Source organism: Rhodotorula toruloides, assembly GCF_000320785.1.
Source record: "Rhodotorula toruloides NP11 unplaced genomic scaffold Scaffold1, whole genome shotgun sequence".
Classification (NCBI taxonomy): Eukaryota; Fungi; Basidiomycota; class Microbotryomycetes; order Sporidiobolales; family Sporidiobolaceae; genus Rhodotorula; species Rhodotorula toruloides.
In genome coordinates, this window is record NW_015622961.1 from 316,853 (window position 1) to 334,538 (window position 17,686).

At 62.0% G+C, this 17,686-nt stretch overlaps 6 protein-coding genes across 6 annotated transcripts; 3 read left to right on the top strand and 3 right to left on the bottom strand.

Moving 5' to 3' along the window:
• Positions 1-316: 316 nt before the first annotated feature.
• On the bottom strand, positions 317-1,557 carry RHTO_00130 (uncharacterized protein; the record flags this gene model as incomplete). The annotated part of the gene is made up of 6 exons (XM_016413814.1): positions 317-637; positions 685-811; positions 868-920; positions 991-1,173; positions 1,227-1,416; positions 1,475-1,557. The coding sequence occupies 6 exons, from the start codon at positions 1,555-1,557 to the stop codon at positions 317-319; spliced, it is 957 nt and encodes a 318-aa protein (XP_016276821.1).
• A 420-nt stretch (positions 1,558-1,977) lies between these two features.
• RHTO_00131 (uncharacterized protein) lies at positions 1,978-2,337 on the top strand (the record flags this gene model as incomplete). Its single annotated transcript, XM_016413815.1, has 2 exons — positions 1,978-2,142; positions 2,218-2,337. The coding sequence occupies 2 exons, from the start codon at positions 1,978-1,980 to the stop codon at positions 2,335-2,337; spliced, it is 285 nt and encodes a 94-aa protein (XP_016276822.1).
• Positions 2,338-3,079: 742 nt separating this feature from the next.
• On the top strand, positions 3,080-7,848 carry RHTO_00132 (replication fork protection complex subunit Tof1/Swi1; the record flags this gene model as incomplete). Its single annotated transcript, XM_016413816.1, has 19 exons — positions 3,080-3,240; positions 3,297-3,418; positions 3,492-3,659; positions 3,722-3,923; positions 3,976-4,396; positions 4,455-4,653; positions 4,715-4,968; positions 5,046-5,096; positions 5,152-5,297; positions 5,370-5,503; positions 5,581-5,711; positions 5,775-5,921; positions 5,982-6,134; positions 6,193-6,288; positions 6,348-6,467; positions 6,530-6,803; positions 6,857-7,152; positions 7,211-7,276; positions 7,342-7,848. 19 exons carry the CDS (start codon positions 3,080-3,082, stop codon positions 7,846-7,848), a joined length of 3,648 nt encoding a protein of 1,215 aa, XP_016276823.1.
• Positions 7,849-8,204: 356 nt separating this feature from the next.
• On the bottom strand, positions 8,205-13,117 carry RHTO_00133 (chitin synthase, glycosyltransferase family 2 protein; the record flags this gene model as incomplete). Its single annotated transcript, XM_016413817.1, has 6 exons — positions 8,205-9,157; positions 9,220-9,265; positions 9,328-9,527; positions 9,590-10,024; positions 10,084-12,096; positions 12,154-13,117. The coding sequence occupies 6 exons, from the start codon at positions 13,115-13,117 to the stop codon at positions 8,205-8,207; spliced, it is 4,611 nt and encodes a 1,536-aa protein (XP_016276824.1).
• A 478-nt stretch (positions 13,118-13,595) lies between these two features.
• On the bottom strand, positions 13,596-15,197 carry RHTO_00134 (methylthioribulose-1-phosphate dehydratase; the record flags this gene model as incomplete). The annotated part of the gene is made up of 9 exons (XM_016413818.1): positions 13,596-13,694; positions 13,859-13,875; positions 14,004-14,049; positions 14,164-14,187; positions 14,313-14,504; positions 14,643-14,750; positions 14,835-14,913; positions 14,971-15,132; positions 15,193-15,197. 9 exons carry the CDS (start codon positions 15,195-15,197, stop codon positions 13,596-13,598), a joined length of 732 nt encoding a protein of 243 aa, XP_016276825.1.
• Positions 15,198-15,550: 353 nt separating this feature from the next.
• Positions 15,551-17,060, top strand: RHTO_00135 (uncharacterized protein; the record flags this gene model as incomplete). Its single annotated transcript, XM_016413819.1, has 2 exons — positions 15,551-15,571; positions 15,651-17,060. The coding sequence occupies 2 exons, from the start codon at positions 15,551-15,553 to the stop codon at positions 17,058-17,060; spliced, it is 1,431 nt and encodes a 476-aa protein (XP_016276826.1).
• Positions 17,061-17,686: the final 626 nt, after the last annotated feature.

Sequence of the window (17,686 nt, forward strand, 5' to 3'; positions counted from 1 at the left end):
CTCCCTCTTTGACGCTGTAAAACGGACTCTTCCCCTTTCTCTGTAACTGCCTTTGGATCTTTGGACTCATTGGCTGGTGAAACGACCACGACACGACCCGGTTTACTTTCTTTCGTTCTCTCGCTATTACTGCTTGCGCTCACGGTGCCCTTCGCTGTCGCTCGACTCTGTGCTTGGAGCGATCGCTCGCTTTACGAAGGTCGACTTGCTGAGGGACGGGTTGTCTGCTGGGAGCTCGCGCAGTCCAAGGAGATGTCTATGTATCGTACACGATGCAAGGAGCGCGGTGGTCTACGTGCAGCCGCCGGCCGCCCTCTCAATACTTCCCCTGCTCGAGGTCGGTTCCACCACTCGCCATCCGCTGACCTGGCGCATCCCGCATCTCGTACTCCTCCTTCGCAGTGTACGCGCCAGCCCACTTGCCCTTCTGCATCTTCTTCTCGACCTTGTCCTTCCACGCTCCCTCGTTGATGTCGAACATCCGCTCGAGGTCGAAGCCGAAGTACAAGACGACGAGGACGACTTCGGGGACGCATGAGAAGACGTAGAAGCCGGCTTTTGCGCCGTGCGAGACGAGCGAGACGGGGTGGAGCGTGATGATGAGCTTGTAGACTGAGGGAACGATCTGAGGGAGAGCCTGCGTCAGAAAGAGCGAGAAGACGGCAAGAGCGAGAGGGAACGCACCAAGCACGCCGCGCAGCCGATGAGGAAGTAGACCGGAGCCATCGGAAGCCCATTCTTCCCCGACACGACGATTGCGATGATGGGCGAGAGAATGGAGATGAAGAGCGTGATGCCGATGATTCCGTAGCTGCGAGGCAAGCGGGTCAGCTCAGAACAGAAGGCAGAAAGCTCGACGAGACGTACCGGTAGTGCTTGAGCGAATCGACCTTGGTCGGGTCCGTCATAGCGGCGCTCGTCTGGGAACCCGACTGGACCGCCGACAAGTCAGCTCTTTCAGTCTCGCCAAACGCGACGATCCCCACTCACAACGCATCCGAGAGCGATGGCGGCGAACAAGGCGATTCGAAGGAGGATAAGGAGGCGATTGAGCGTCGTCTTGCGCTCCTTCGGTCCGTCCGCGGGCGAGGGCGTCCAGTACCGGCGGACGTGGAAGCGGAGGAGCGAGATGAGCGGCTCGCAGAGGGGGATGAGGCCAATCAGCAAGAGGACCTGCGGGGGCAAGGGTCAGAAGAGGAAGCGCGAGAGAGGATGAGCCCACTCACCTGCTCCGCAATGAACAGGCCTGTCGCGTAGTTGCCGTTCGCTTCGAGCGCTCGAATGATGAACGTGGCGATGCGAATCACGATCACAACAGCCGGGCGGATGAGGATGGCATCGCGAGTGCGGCGGACAGCGAAGCGCCAGACGGGGAGAGGGGTGAGGAGCGCCCAGACGACGAGGAAGATGACGGAGCTGAGTCGCATCGAAGGTCAGTCTGGTCTGAGCAGTGAAAGGAGCGCAAGGAACGCACGCTGCGAGGTCAGGGTTCTTGAGAGGAACTCCGCCAACGAGGCTGAATCCAGTGGGAAGGGCTTGGGAGAGGGCGGCAGACATGGCGGTGGTCGCTTGTGTAGGTGAGAAGGCAAGCAGGAGAGAGCTCGACGCCTCAGATAAGCCTGTTCGCTCGCTCCATTACTCGCTTCGAGCGCGAGCGAACAACGCTCCGAGACATGGCGAGCAGGCGAACGAGCGCGCGAACCACCGTGGGAGCGGGCGTGGGGTGTACAGGCGGTCCATTGAAGGCATCAGAAATAGCGTCACAGTTATTTCGGGCGGTGGCAAGGTCGTGAGCGTGCGTTCGTCGAAGCAGGCGACGAGGAGGAGAAGGGGAGGGCTTCGACAGCGACCACCGCCGTCTGAGCGCTGCTTGACTGGCTGAGCGTGTTCTGCGAGCTCATCAGACTGCTTCACGCCTTGCACCGCTGTCCGCTTCGTCCCGTCTCCCCGTTCGCCCTCCCTCAACACCTCGAAGCGATGGCGACTCCTCAACCCGACACACGCGCAGCGCAGCCAGTGCAGCCTGCAGAGCCTGTCCTGACGTCGAAATGGAGACGCGTCGAAGCCATGCCGGCGCGCGAGATGCTCGTCAAGCTCGAGACGGATGAGGGAGAGGGCCCGGACGACTGGGAGGAGGATGAGGTGGGCTCATCCACTCTCGTTGGGGCTTTCAGGACGCTGAACGTCTCGACTGACGTACTCTCCGTGGTCTGGCAGGTCGAGTACGTCACCCTCGAGTCTGGGAACCACCTTCCCGCCGACCTCCTCGCGGAACACAACGAGGCCAGCGTTTGGCTGCCAGCTGCTCGTGCTTTCTCGCTTCCTTCTGCTCCATGAGCGCTAGAGATTCGCTCTCGCGTGGCTTCAGCTGCCCCGCGCTCGTCGGGCTTCGCAGCAGAAAAGCATGCGCCTGTTCGCCTGTTCATGACTTTTGCGGCACCGTCTCTCGCACACCGGTTCTCCCGCCGTGCGACAGCCCTACTGCCTCGCTTGGCGCACCCGGCTCCATCTGATCCCAGCTCTGCCTCCTTGTCCTGCCGATGCGCCTAGGGAAGGCGGCTGAGGGTCCTCCGCTGGGCTGGGAGGCAGCGGAGACCTTCGAGGCGACACTGACCGTGCGGCTGCCGTCTGCATAGCCTTATGCATACACAGCGCAAGTTGGCCATGTGTGGCTAGACCCGTACATGCTGTCACGACCCGCGGCGGACGAAGGCAGTCACCCGCAGCTCGCTGTTGGCTTTCTGTACTCGCCCGCCACCTCTCCTCTAGCTGCGCAGCGCAAGGGCCTGACGAGCCGAATGCATTGTCAAACGCCTTTTCAAGCAGTCTGCCGCCGCACAAGAAGCGAGAGAGCGGGTTGTCGACGTCTCGTTCTCTCGTTCGACTCCTCCTCGCCCGCTCGTCTCGCTTCGTCGCGCTCCGTTGGCGCAAGCACACTCGCTCGTGCTCCTGCACGCCTGTCTTACGCTTCCCGTCCTCTCGTTCTCAGACTCGCCTCACAACACGTCCCGCCGCGACTGATCGCGTCCCGGTCGCCCACCCTCTCGCTCGCTAGCCCCGCTTCCACACGCCCGCTGCGATGCCCAAGCACAAGGGCTACGCATCAGACGACTCAGAGCCAGACACGTACAACCCTTACTCGGACGACGAGGCGCCGAGCGCGGGTCGAGGAGCAGGCCCTGATGAGGATCTCGAGTCGGGATGGAGCGATGGCGGCGCACCGATGACGGCCCAGCAGCGGTGTGTACCACCCTTTTGCTCAGTTGAGACGGTCTGCTGACCCCTCGAGCGACTAGGAAACGAGCGGCGATGCACCCGCCCATCTCGTCCATCTGCGCCGCTCTCGGAGGGTTTGAAGAGTTCCTCGATGAGAACGGACAGGTCTACACCGCGTACTCGCTCGGTGATCAGGTCGTCGGTGCGCTGGCGTCCTTACCAAGCCTTGCGAACGCGACGATGGACTGACTCTCCTCGACTTGTCATGCGAACAGGATGTCTGAAGGACTTGAAGCGGTTCTGGCGTATGGACGAGAAGGACGACGACAGAACTGTTGCGCGCATCTTTCACGAGATTGGCGTACTCAAGACCGACTTGATTCCCATCCTCAAGACGACTCTGGGATCAGGTGCGAAGGGAGACCGTATCGCCCTCGCTTGCGGTTCGTCCTCGTCTTCCAATTGTATCTAGACGAGCTTACTGACATTGTCGCCACGCGCGCAGTCGAGCTGATCGGCGCCATGACCTGGCCGATCAACGTCGCGGAAGAACTTCGCGACGCCCAGCTGCTCGGGGAGCTGAAGCAGTCGCGCGACTTTACGACGCTCATCGACGCTCAACGAGGCTACAAGGCGTCCATCATCAAGGAGGGAGTGCTGAGGCACATGATGAGCATCTTGGCGGGCTCGTTGCAAAAGGGCAGGCGGTACGTCGGGACGCTGAGATACTTCCTGACCGCGCTGACCTTTCTTCCGCAGGGATCGCACGCAGAAAGACGAGAACATCATCTCGCTCATCCTCCATGTCTTCCGCAACCTCGCCTACCTGACCGACCGCTCTACGCCCGCCTCTTCCGCCTCCGCCTCAGCAATCGAGCAATCCTCCCTCCAGTCCGACCTGATCGCCTCCTTCTCGCGCGAAGGGATCCTCGACCTCTTGCTCGCCATGTCCGCGCACGCCGACTCGTCCGACTACGCGCCTTGGAACATGGTCGTCCTGGATATCCTGCACCTCCTGTACAGGGGTGTGAGGGCGGACGAATTGATGGTTCCGGAGAAGGAGGTTGAGAACACGCGGCTGAGGGAGTTGCTTGATCTGGAGCAAAAGCAGGGAGGGAGGGAGTTTGCGCTCAAGGGGTCGAGGCATTCGAGGTTCGGCACGACCATCGCGGTGCAGTCGGTGCGTCCGATGTCTTCCCTGTCCTCATCGCTCTCTGTTGACAGCGCGAGCGTCGCAGAACGGCCGGAAGTATATCCTTCACAAGCAGTCGACGCTCTCGGAAGGTCCCTCGGCGACGCTGGACAAGATCAAGCGCGCCAAGGCGAAGAAAGTCCGCATCGATGACGACCTTGCTCCGCCTGCGACGCAGCTTCGACCTGAAGCTGTGCGGATCCTGTACGAGACGTCAAGGAAGTTTGTCGAGTCGGCCTTCAACCGTACGTCGCTTCGCCTCTCGCTCCTTGACGGGTACTCACCAGTCTCTCCCTGCGGCAACAGCCTTCTTCGCATCGGTCCTGCGCGACATCCGCATGGAGCGCCTCAAAGTCCGCGAATCCGACACCCTCCGCTTCCTCTACCTCTGCTCCTTCTTCCTCGAGTTCTTCCTCCTTCTCTACCGCGACGACGAGCGAAGAGGGATCTCGCATCTCGATGAGGAGAACGGACATGACTTTGGGCTTGTGGCGGAGTTGACGGAGCCGCATGCGATTGGGTTTGTCACGAAGCGGATGAAGAATGCGCTCGAGGAGAAGGTGTGTGGCGAGCCTTTTTCTCAATCTCGGTTAGTGATGTCGCCTCGCTGGTATTGAACCGTCTGCTTGTCGCGCAGCCGCCGCTCTGGACCGACTTGCATGCGGGCGTAGAATGCTTTACGCAGATCGTTCGTCCTCCTGTATTTCCCTCCGTCTATGTCACCCGCTGACCCCATCCCGCAGCTCCTCGTCATCGAAGCCCTCCAAGCCTCCGGCATCCCCGAGCACATCGATGTCGCCGAAATCCTCCAGAACAAGCTCTACTACGAGGCCGAGACGCTCGAGATGGTCGTCACGCTCATCACGCGGTACAGCTCGCAAAGCTATAAGTGCGTCGGGATTCCTCTCGCTGTCACCTCTTGATTCGAGGACGGAAAGCTTACAAGTCTCGACGAACACAGGTACCTCGACTCGGTCATGCACCTCGCCTACACGCTTCTTCGAATGCTCGAGAAGTACTCGAAGTCGAAGGCGTACATGTACGTGAGGAAGAAGAAAGCCGGACGAGCGGCGGCGAAGAAGAAGCGGCAAAAGAGTGCGTATCCTTTCGTGGTCCGTTATAACGGCCCCGGTGGAGCAGCTCCTGACTGGTGTTACGTGGAACGGGTGCAGATAAGGCGGCTGACGAGAACGAGGGAGACGGTCTCGGCATGGGCGAGGAGGAGGACGAGGAGCAGGAGGAAGTCGAGCAGTCAGCCGTCACCTTCGGCGAGCACGCATTCCAGTTCGAGAAGTTTGAGCAGGTGCGTGTCGGTGGATCCTCCGTCCATCGCAAAGCGCAGCTAACCTGAGCTATCTCTTCGCAGCGCTTCGCCGACGAATCCGTCCTCTCGACCTGCATGATCTACCTCGAGTCGTACAAGACGTTCCGCACGCCTGAGCAGATGAAGCGCATCGTCGCGCTCATGCATCGGCAAGCCATCAAGGCCAAGTCGGAGGGTCTCTTCTACAAGGTGAGCGGTCAAGTGACGGGTCAATAGAGTGGTTCGGCGACTGATGTGCTGTCACTGCAGCCTACCGTCCTCGAGCTCTTCCGACGGATCATGGAAGACCGCGACATTGCCGACGCTCGCGAAGGACCCAATGCCGACCTGCGCAAGCTGATCGAGTATGTCCTCCGCAAGTTCTTCAAGGCGGTCCAGGAGCATCCGTTCCTACTTCTCGAGGTGCGTCGTCCCGCTCTCGCCCACAGCCAAGGCGAAGACCTCACAGAACCTTCCGCAGTGCTTCTTCCCCAAGACGCGGACGCAACTCGGCAAGATGCGCATGGGCGAGGTCGACCCATTTGCCGACAGCGACGACGACACGCTCATGTACAAGGTGCATTTCTACCCTTGCTGCCTCGCGCGTCTCACAAGCTGACAAAGCTGCTGCAACAGGCGAAGAAGATCGGCGAGGTCGAAGTCCAGCCCGGCTTCTCCCACACGCAGCAGATCGGTATCGCCATCGCATGTCTGCTCGAAGGCGGCGAGCAGCGGCTTGTCGACATGGTCAAGAAGGTGCGCACGCGGTTTCTGCTGTCCTCCTGAGACTGCCTCCTGACTTTCGACGCATTCAACAGCAACTCGTCCTCGCCTCGGCAGCTCGTACGGAGATCATTCTCACGACCGATGGCCCGCCTAACGACGACGTTGCTATGCTCGGCGACGAGAACGAGACGGACGCTGCTCTTCGCGAAAAGGCTGCCCAGCTCAAGGGTCCCTCTGCCGAGGCTGTTGCGCTCTTCACGCCGCACAACGTCGAGTATGGCGAAGACGCCGAAGTCAAGGAGGCCGCGACGGTCAACCCGCACGTTAAGCTGTTGATGCGCTTGCTGAGCTGGGAGAGCAGCGAAGGTACGCTCGCTTCCCTGCGTCGCCTTCGCCGGTATTCACCGGTTCCCTGACAGCTCCCGAGTCCGGCGAGCTCGTCTGGTCGATTCCTGCGTCAATCCTCCCTTCCAAGCTCGACAGCGACCTCAAGATTATCGAAGACTTCGTCCTCGACCCGGTCGATCCGCAGAACGGCAAATCGGCCGCCGAACTTCTTCGTAAACAGCGCAGGAAGCCTGTGCGCCGTAAGCGTAAGATCGCCAGCGAGGACGAGATGGAGCTCGGGTCGGATGGCGAGCCCGTAGTCAAGGTCAAGCGGAAGCGGCAGAAGAAGCGCCAGGAGGAGGAGCAGGCCTACAAGAGTGCCCAATTCGTAAGTGCCGCCTCAGGCGCTGCTATCTCGTGCGAGAGCTGACGTGCAGCGCGCACAGATCAACGACTCTGACGACGAGGACGATCCCGACCGCGATGCAGCTTTCTTCGCCGCCGAAGCAGCCGTGAGTTCTGCTCCCTCTTGCTTGTGGCGAGAAGCGAGCGTTCGCTGATCGCCGCCTCCCCACAGTTACGTGCGAAGCTTGCGGCTGGTCAGGTGTCCGTTCACCTCGAGAACGGCAGCAAGAAGAGGAAGCAGCCGAAGGGCTCAGCTGCCGCGACCTCTTCTGTCCGCGCAACATCACCCGCGTCTTCGCCTCCGCCCGCTGCGCCGAAGAAAGGGAAGGGCAAGACCGGCGGCCGCAGCAAGAAGGCCAAGAAGACCAAGTTCGACTCCGAGATGGTCAGCGATCTCGAGGACGACGAGGAACTCGTCGGCGGGCTGCGCAAGGAGGCGGACAAGCAGTGCAATGGTGCCGACGAGGAGGAAAAGTCGGCAGGCCCGACTTCGCCTGCGTCGTCTTCGACCGTAGCATCGCGCAAGCGAGCGCCCTCCGCCTCGTCCGCAACTTCGTCTCCACCTGCCGTCCCAACGGCTACTGCCGACATTGCAGGCGATGAAGACGACGAAGAAGCTGTCGGTGCGACGCAGTACAAGAAGAAGCGCCGAATCGTGCTCGATTCGGACGACGAGTAGCGTGTTGCCTGCCACCTTTCCTTTCTTCCTCACCGTGTTGTCCTGTACTATGCACTGGCAGGCCTCTTCCGTATTGCTGTACCGCTCTCGCATCTTAAGCGTGCAATGCTCGTCGACTCTCTCTTCAAGGCGACTGAGCGAGTGCGTAAGCGTGATCCAGGTTGCAGGGGAGGAAGTGCAGTGTCCGTGAAGCGAAGGAATGCTAAGAGTGAGGACATGGGGTCGACGTGCAGCGCATTAGAAGTGAACGGTATGGACAAGGGAGAGTTGGGCGAGTACGCCTGGTACGAACGGATTGCGGCGGTCGCTCAAGAAGCCAGGATGATACGAGGCCGAGAAAGTGTCTGTTGAGAGTTCTAAGGCTGGCCGCCGTGGCTGAACCGGGGCGGCGCGGCGCCGGGCGGGAGATGTCCGCCGCTGCTTGACGAGTGGCCGGAGATCGAGCCTCCGCCGCTCGTGGTGCCCGAGTAGAACGAGTCGGCGGCTCCGAAGGACGGCTGAGTCGACTGCTGCGTGGACGGCCTCGAACGGTGCTGGCCGTTGACAGACGACGAGGGCGCGTTCGAGCTCTGCCTGCGGGAGTGACGCTGAACAACACGGACGCCGCCGCCGCCCGACGAGGGCACAGGACCGACGTCAGACAGCGAAACGCCGCGGCGAGACTGTGTCGACGGCGGATTGGCGAAGGGGTTGTTCGAGGCAAACGAGGCCGATGAAGCGGGAGGCGGCGAGGTGGAGGACGCGGACGGGGAGAGGGGGAGGCTGTCAGGCTCGGCGTGGAATCGCGCCGACGCCATGATAGGCGGAGACTGGTGGTGCAGGATCGGACGGTCCGCCTCATCTTCGTCGCCGTAGCCCGCCTGCTGGTGCGTCGGGTAGTCGACCGGCGAACGCGACAGCGCACCAGAGTGAGCCGGAGGCGGAGGGGAGATTGCGGAGGTAGGGTTGTCGAAGCTGGCCTGCGACGAAGCCGGGCTGATCGCCTGGGGAGCGAGAGGAGCGGGGAGAGAGAGCTCGGTTGGGTAGCGCGGGTGCGAGAAACCCTCCGACGTATCGACGCTCGACATGATCGAGTACCGGTTGCTGGCGGGCCTGCCGGGGGAGCTGCCGCGCGGACCGTCGCCGTACGACGAGTCGCGAGACTGGTTGGCCGATTTGTACCGCCGCTCGCGCTCCCAGTCGGCCCAGCGCTTCATGCTGATGTGGCTCGAGTCGAACTCGCCCTCCTTGTCGCCATGCCCTGCTCCTCCGGCCTTCTCGCCGGCGATCTTGCGCGTCTGTCCCCATGAGAAGTCGTCCATATGCAAGACTGTGGGCAGATCGATGGTCAGTGAAGCTCGGCGAAAACACTCGGAAGAAGTGCGGACGCACAGGCATAGGCAGGAAGAACAAAGTTCCAGACTGGAAGCGAGCAGAGCTGCGCGAGGCGAAGAAATTTCAGCTCGGTGACCGTGCGTACCGGCGACTTCGTCAACTCACGTAGATGAGCATCCAACCCAAGAAGCTCCAACGGCGCGAGGTGATCACGATGAGGATGGCGGGGATACCGAGAATAAGTGCGAGGAGGATGAGCGAGATGACGGGCTTGACGGTTCCGGGGATGATGGCGACAACGATGAGGTAGAGAGTGAAGGCGATGGCGGCGGGAAGGACGAGGGTACCCGCCAGCTCCATGAAGACTGCACGAACGAAAGTCAGCCAGCTGCTCGTCCACGCAATCGGAGAAGACCTCGCTACGCACTGACGAAGCGCATCGAGAAGCAGAAGACGCCGCAGAGGTCGGGAACAAGGATGAGCTCGAAGAGGTTGTGGACAGTCGAGTTGATCCACCTGCGGCGCTGCGAGAGGAGGACGGAGAAAGTGTCGGGGACGATCGTCTTGCAAACGGCTTGCGGGCAGAACATCATCTTGCGCCGCGGGAACGTGCGCAACATGAGCGTCGTGAGGTAGCGATCCTCGCCGAGAAGCAGGAGGTTCTTCTTGTGCAGGGTGTCCACGACGTTCTCCGAGTAGTGCTGGACGATGTCGGGGTTGGCGAGAATCGGAACCCAGTAACCGTCGCCACCCTTGGGCGCCTTGATGCGGTACATCGAGAAGCATCCGGGCAGACAGGTGACGCCGCCAAACATCGACTCGAAAGCCTTGGTCTGGTGGTGCGAGACGAAGTATTCGAAGACTGTGGGAGAGGGACGGTGTCAGCTACAGCTCAGCACGGAGATGAGCAAGCGATCGCACCCTGGATCATCGTTACCCACGAGTCGGACTTGTTGGCGATCTTGGTCTCGCCGCACAAGCCCATAATCTCCGGGTCGTGGACCATGCAGGCGACCATGCGCGAGACCGAGTCGGGGAAGACCTTGGTATCGGCGTCGACCATGAGCACCAGCTCGTAGCGGTCAGGGCTCACGCCCGTCGCGCGCCAGAGCGAGTTGAAGAACTCGTATTCGAACGTCGTCATACGCTCGTCGAACATGACCTTCTGGAGGAACGTCATGAGGACGATCTGCGAGTCGCGCTTGCCGCGGTTGCCCGGCTTGGGGTCGCGCTGCTCGGCGGGGTTGCCGACCTTGGCGACGAGGAGCATCGGGACGCGCTGCTGCTTCGACCGCTCGACCGTGTTGTCGTCGTACGAGTAGAAGCCGGCATACACCTTGGCCATGTTGTGGCGCTTGTGGCCATCGGCGATGGCGACGTACGAGTACGGCTCGACCTCGGCAGGCGGAACGACAAACTCCTTCATCATGCCGAGGACGATCTCGGGCGTCGTGAGCGAGTTACCCGAGCCCTTGACCATGCCGTCGGCGATGACGAGGATGACCTTGTGCGAGTTGGGGTAGTCGGTCGTCGAAAGCGAGTCGAGCGTCGTGCGCAGACCCTCGACTGACTCGGAGTAGGCGGTGACGAGAAGGATGGCGTGTGCGAGAGGGTAGTTGAACGGCTCGTAGTCGGGCGGAGGCTGTGGGACGACATCGGCGAGCGGGAACGGGCAAGCACCCATCGCGCCGTCCGCTGCCGAGCCGCGCGCGAGGCCGTCGAGCGTGAACGACGACATCGGGAGCGAGGTGGAGCTGCGCGACGCGCGAGGTCCGCCAGGCGAACCCGGAGGCGAATTGCGCATGCCGGCGCCGATCATGCCCTTCTTCGACAGCGACGGGAGGCTCGAATCGTTGCCGGCGGCCTTGAGGAGGTCGCCCTTGGAGAACCGACTCGTGGTCGGCAACATCGACTTCTTCTGCAGTTTGTTCGGCACGCTCGGGCGGTAGCGAGCGGGCGCGGGGCGGTAGATGTCGTCTGTCCAGTTCTCGATCTCGTTCGCGCGTGCTCGACGCTGCTCGTTCGTCTCCTCGGGGAACTTGCCGATCCTCCAAGAGAGGAACCAGCCGAAGAGGACGGCGAAGGCGAAGCGGATGAGGACGACGCCGATGATGACGACGAGCGAGACGTAGAGGACGACGTCCGACGCGACGCAGCCGAACGTGACCGAGTCGACAAAGCCGACGCGGATAACGTCGACGAGGCACTCTGCGACGTCGCGCTGGTTCGAGTTCACCATGAGCGAAGTGATGTCGCGGCCGCGGAAGGACGAGTTCGTGCCGGAGCGGAGCTCGTCGAAGATGGGCGGGTACGCGACCTGCGACTTGTCGAGCCAGTTGAGGAGGGAGAAGTCGAGTACGGCTCCGTCGTAGACGCCGAGGTTGCGTGACGTGTTCTTGAGGTCATCCCAGAGGAAGTAGACCTGTCCGAGGGCCTTGAGCTGGCTGAACTGGACGCGCGCGTCGCCTTGCGTGTGGCACTGCCATCCCTCGGCGTAGCCCGTCAAGTTGACGGTCGACGTGCCGTACTGGTCGTAGAGGTTGCAGGGGAAGTACCACCCCATCTCGTTCCCGTTGTGCGTGATGCCGGTCCCGGCGGCGGGCGTGATGACATTGAGGCACTTCTGGTTGACGTTCTGGAACAAGAAGGAGCCGTCCTTGCCGGCGGCAGCAAAGATGTCGTACAGCGGGTTCGAGCCCTCGCTGATACCGGCCGCGGCGGGATGCCTGAACGAGTCCATGTCGTAGTCGTAGCCGTGGAAGATCATCGAGCCGCCCTCGATCGAGCCGGCGCGGTACCGGAGCGCGGGCGTGCCGCAGACGGCTTGGGTGAAGCCGAAGGTGAGGAAACCGACGAAGGCCATGCAGAGCGCGATGACCGAGAGAAGACCGATCTTCTCGCGCCAGGCGTCCTGTCGCTCCTTCGTGCGGAAGCCTGCGCGTGCAGCGAGGGTCAGTCGAGTGTGCAGCTCGAGCAGGAAGGCCCACGTACCGAAGCATCGCAAGAGAGGGGCCGGGAAGCACGCCGTCAAGATCCTGCAGTAGATCATCCACGCTCCGAGCGGCTTCTTCGCCTCTTTCGCCCTCCTGCCACGATCATACGCTCCACCAGGCATCGCTCCGCCAGCTGTCCCGCGTTTCGGTCTCCGCAGCGTCTGGCCGCGCTTAAAGATATTGAGACCCGATTCGTTGACCATCCCTTCCTCTCGCGCGAGGATGCTCTTGCCTCGTCGAAGCGTCGTCGAGCCTGCGCCCGCTTCTGCTCCGTGCGAAGGATGCGCCGCAGCGGCTGCCGCGCCGCTGACTTCTGCCGGCCCAACGGGAACAGGCAAGCCAGCCTGCGCGTAGTGGCCCGTCCGCGAGACCGCCGCCGTACCCCGCCCTTCGGCCTCCATCATCGCCGCATGCTGGCGGTAGTTGTACAGGCGGTGGTTCTCGTCGACGCGTTCGCGGTCGGGACGGACGAGCGACTTCTTGCGTTTGAAGTCGGCGCCTGACCCGCCAACCGTCAGCGAGGTCATGCCTGGCGTTGCAGCGGCACCGTGCGCGGCCGAGGAATGGGCAGAGTAGGCGGACGAGTAGCCGACGAGGGGGACTTCGGCTGCCGAGACGGAGTCGTAGAACGAGGTCGACGCCTGGTCGCGCGAGAACTGGACCTTGGGGATCGCTCCGCCAGCATAGGAAGTCGAGCTGGTTGCGTGCGAGGCATAAGCGAGGTTGGGCGGTCGAACGGGCGGCGACGAGAGGGACTGTTTCGCCGATTCGTCCGAGAACGAGCTCGACGAGTGCTGTGTAAACGGCGGTCGCTGCGAGTTTTGCTGTGGGTTCGGGTGGAGACCAGGAGATGGATAGGCGGGTTGCTGTTCGCGCTGCGGCCGCTGTGCGCCGTGGTGGAGTGCTTGGGCGGGTGGAGGGGCCTGTCGAGGCGGACGAGGCGGAGGCGGATCGGAGGCCATCTCGCTCGACGGGAGCCTCGCTCTGGACGCTATCCTCGCTCAGTCACGTCTGTCTACCCTGCGAGTGCTGTCCCTGCCCTTCCTGCGCCGTGCGAGCGTGTGTCCGGCTGTTTGGCGAGGCGAGGTGATGAGCGCAGTCGGGAGGCGAGCTGTTGGCGCGGGACAAAGGCTGGCTAGGCGAGTCGAGTGAGTGTGAGCAGTCTGACCAGTTGAGCGAGCAGGCACACCAGCAGCAGTCCCAGCGAGCGACGAGCGTGTCCGTCACCAGGCAACTCCTCTCCTCTCGCAGAGTCCGCGACCACTCGAAACGTGCGACTCTCGTTTCGAGCTGCTGTAATGATTCTGCAAGCCGTATAACACTCTACCATGCCGCACAGTCTACCCAGCGCCACACAGAAACTCGCCGCGCAAACAAGAGCCACATCCAACTTGCTCGATTGGCACACCCGGACGCACGGAGGAGACATTTCGCAATGGCTCACTGCTTCGTCCACTGGTCCATCCCGACAGTCTCCATCCCCGCCAGCTTCATCCGCACAGCGACCTCGAGCAGGTAGTCGAGGCACTCCGCTTGGCCCTGCATGGCGAGGCGAGGCGTGGCGCGGCGGCGTCGGAGGAGAGGGTAAGTTGGCGAGCGAGATGGAGAGGGGTAAAGTGGTTGGACGGGCGCGGAAGGGAAGAGGAGGACGGAAGAGGCGTCAGCGTGAGGGCAGCGTGAAGGAGGCGAGCCGGCGAACGAACCTTGGCCTTCTCCCAGTCTGCGAACGAGAGAAGCGCGAGTGGCGTAGCAGAGCGGATGAAACGAGGTCGAACGATGAGACGGGAATGAAAATCGTTAATAAAGCGTTCTGAGAAGCTGTAGAAGTCGGAAACAAGGCGGACGCACCTGCACCCCAGCTGTACGTCCCGTGCCGCCGGACCAGGATCGCAGGCTGTTGCAGCAATTTCGTCCGTCAGTATCGACTCAACGTGCGCGCCGAATGCTCGACCTCGTCTTTCAAACGAAAGGCGAATGGGGAACAAAACGAGCGAGAGGCGAGACGTACCGCGTCGGGGTGATTGCGCATAGCCTGCGGAGTGATCACCTGAATGTCAGCAGACTTATGGAGCAGACGCTTCAAGCCTTCCCTCCAGGCTCAGAGCAACCGCACCTCCTCCGACGCTTCGTCGGGCAAACGAAATCTCGTCGACTCACCTCCTCCATCCCCTCCCTCAAATCCTCCTCATCCGGCGTATTCTCGATGATTGGTATGACAAGCGTGTCGAGATAACTCAACGCTGGGCCCGTGCCGCCGATGCGCATGCCTTTGATCATCTCTTGGTGTGAGATGCGGAACTCGGAGCCGGGCCAGAGAAGGGTGGCCATGACGGCGTGTTGAGAGTGGGTCTGTGGGCGGCGCAGAGCGGGAAGGAGTCGTTCGGTGGAGCGGCAGCGGGCCGAAGGCAGATAGGCGGAAGGGCGGGAGATGTGAGTTGAAGTTGTCAGCGCCAGCAGAGTATCCGTAGGCGCCGCTGGCAAGCGTACGTGGATGCATGCACCCGCATTTCGCAAGTCGTAAGCGTTGTAGAAGAGCGGCGTGCAGGCAGACTGCTTGAGCGGCTTGTGGACCGGCCAGCGGAGGAAGTCGCGTTCCTGTTCGTCGGCACTCCTTGGCATCAGTATCTCCTCGAACAAGAGCGTCGAGGCTAGTTGAAGCGCGTGACGAGCTGGACGAACCTTGCGGCTCAGGACGAAGATGTCCTCCGGCTCAATCCGCTCCTTCTGCACGCCCGACGGCGCGAGGTAGATCTTCTCGCTGCGCCGCACATCCCGTCAGCTTCCCTTCAGCCTCGACAACCATATCGGAACGCACCCATCGCGCAACGAGATCCCACCGCCCGTTCCCGTCACCCACCCAAGCTTGTAGAAACCCCTGCAGAGCTCGGGGATCAGGAACGCGGGGTGGAGAGGGTCGTTATTGTGCTTGATGAGGGAGTGGTCGTTCGGGTGCGACGGGTCGGTTGGGGGTGCGAGACTGTGGGAGTTCGAGGGGGGTCAGCGGGAGGAGGGGGTGGAGGGAGCGGAAGGAACGCACACCATGGCTTGAGCTGTACCGTGGCGGCAAGAGGCACTCAGGTTAACGACTCTGCGTCTTCGTAGCGCTGCCAAACCTCCTCGTCCGTCCGAACAACCCCTCGCACGAAAGTCGCGATGAAGTCGCGGCAGGCAGATCAGAGCCAAGCGGGGCAACGCTGGGCAATTCAGGCGGCGCAAGATGTACGTGTGAGCCTGTACTGACCTTGAAAGCGCCTTTCGAGCGAGGAAAGCGGTCGGTGAGGAGTCCAACCTGGCGAACGAACGTCGCGAGCAAACTGTTCACCCGCTCTCGCTCGTCTGAGGCTAGACTGCGTCTCGCTGCCTCATCGAGTAGCCCTGAGTGCTGAACTGCGCCCATGACCCGCCAGCCAGCGCCGGTTCGTCTCCTCGTTCTCATCGCTCTTGCCGCATGCATTGACCTCATCCAGCGCTGCCTCGCGCTTGTACGCCTGACAGAGGTGCCCGATAGCACGACTACCCACCGAACTCCTACTCCAGATTGTCCGCATCGCCCGGGACGACCACGACGCCGACATCCAGACCTACTCCACTTCCTGGCGCCCTCGATCTCGTCAGAATCCGGTTCTCGCGTTTTCGCACGTCTGTCGAGCTTGGCGACAGCTTGCTGAAACGACAGGGGAGCTGTGGAGCTCGCTTTACTTGGATGGCGAGATAGACGGAGCGGCCAGCGAGGCAAAGGCGCTGTGGTGGCAGCACCGAGCGGCTGGCGGCGTAGCGCGAGAGGGAACGGAGCCTGCGCGTGACGGAGGGATCAGGTCGATCTTCATCACGCGAGCGCAAGACTACGCGACAGACGACTTTGCCTACCTCTGTGAATCGCTCGACCTCGTCCAGCTCGTCCGCCTTCGCCGCGCCCACATTTCCTGGATGGGCGGCGGTCCTCCAGTTGACGAACATCGACAGCTTCAGTCATTCTTCCGCTTCCTCCTCTCTTCCGCCCCGACCCTCACGTCGCTTTCGCTCCACACCCCTTCACACCTTCGCATTCTTTTCAGCCTACCCCGCTTCGGAGCTACGTTCTCCGCTCTAACCGACCTCGAGGTTCGTTCTTGCAAGATCTCGTCACCAGCGTCCGACGCGTACCTCTTGCCCGCCTTCCTGCCGCGATACTCGGGCGAGACCGACTGGGCGCCTCTCACATCGCTTCGACGACTCATCCTCGTCGGTCCAATCTGGCGCCTCCGTTTCCGCGACGGTACAGTTGCTTCGCCCACCCTCTCCTCCGCCGACGTCCCTTGCCTCGAGTACGCCCAACTCTCGTCCACCACCCCGCCCGTCCACTGGGACATCCTCTCGCACTCCAACGGAACCCTCCGACACCTCGCTCTCGAAGACCACTTCGATCACCCTACCCTGCCCAATCCCGACACCGCCGCTTCTTTTCCCAACCTCGTCTCGCTCAAGTTGACGAGATCAGCTCCCCTCGTCACTCGGCTCTTCGACCTCGCAGTCAGCCTGCCCGGTGCTCTCGCCTTCGAGAACTTGATCGAGCTCGCTTTGCCGGGCGCGAGACTCCAGCAGAAATACCTCAACCTGTTCGGAGGCGACTTGGCGCCGCACTTGCGCACGCTCGATCTGTCCGACACGACTGCTGCGCCACTTCATCCTCTAAACGGAGATCGGCCAGTTTCACTGAACTTGCCGCACCTCCCAGCACTCGAGACCCTTCTCGCCTACCGCGTTGATTGGACGTCGCCGGCCCTAATCCTCGAGACGATGGAGAACGGCCACCTGCCCCGCCTCTCCGCCCTCGGCACCGATCTCACCTTCAGCCTCTTGGGTGAATGGAAGATGCGGGACCGTAGGATAGCGCTCGTGAGCGAAGAGGGTGATGTGTATGATTGAAGCGGCGGAGCGGTGAGAGGAGATCGTCTAGGTCGTCGGTCGGACAGATGGGCAGCAGCAGCGTCCAGGAAATCTACTGGTAGTGTAGGCAGAATTGCAGACTGTGGCATGGCCGTTGCATCCGCCGGGACTCCCTGACCGCTTGCTTCGCTTTCCTGCATCCGCATTGACGGGTCGTGAAGAGGGGATTCGCGTCACGCCACCCCTTGCTTGAGGATCCAAAGTCTTGCTTCCGCTTTCTTGCCTGGCAGCTGCTCGAGCGGGCCTCGCAGCGCCGTACGCTCCTCCGCTCGGATTGAGAAGGTCGAGCTTGTCCTCGCTTTCCTGCCTCGTCCAGTCCGTTCACGTTCCAAGGTGCTGGCTAGTCCACATCTGACAGCTCATACAATGTAGCTGTCGAGTCCGCCAGCGCCCAGACGCCTGCAGGATGCACCGTGTCTCGTCCTCCTCACAAGCGCGAGTGTCGGTCGCCGCATCGTCACGTTTCGCTGGCAAGTTCGCCGGCGATTGCGTTCGCTCCAGAACAGGCTTCTCAATCAACAGCAGGCTCGTCCGGCACGGCAAAGAAGCAAGAACAGACCTGAATCGGGGTCCAGCGCGCGACCGACGCGTCCAAGTTGTCCTCG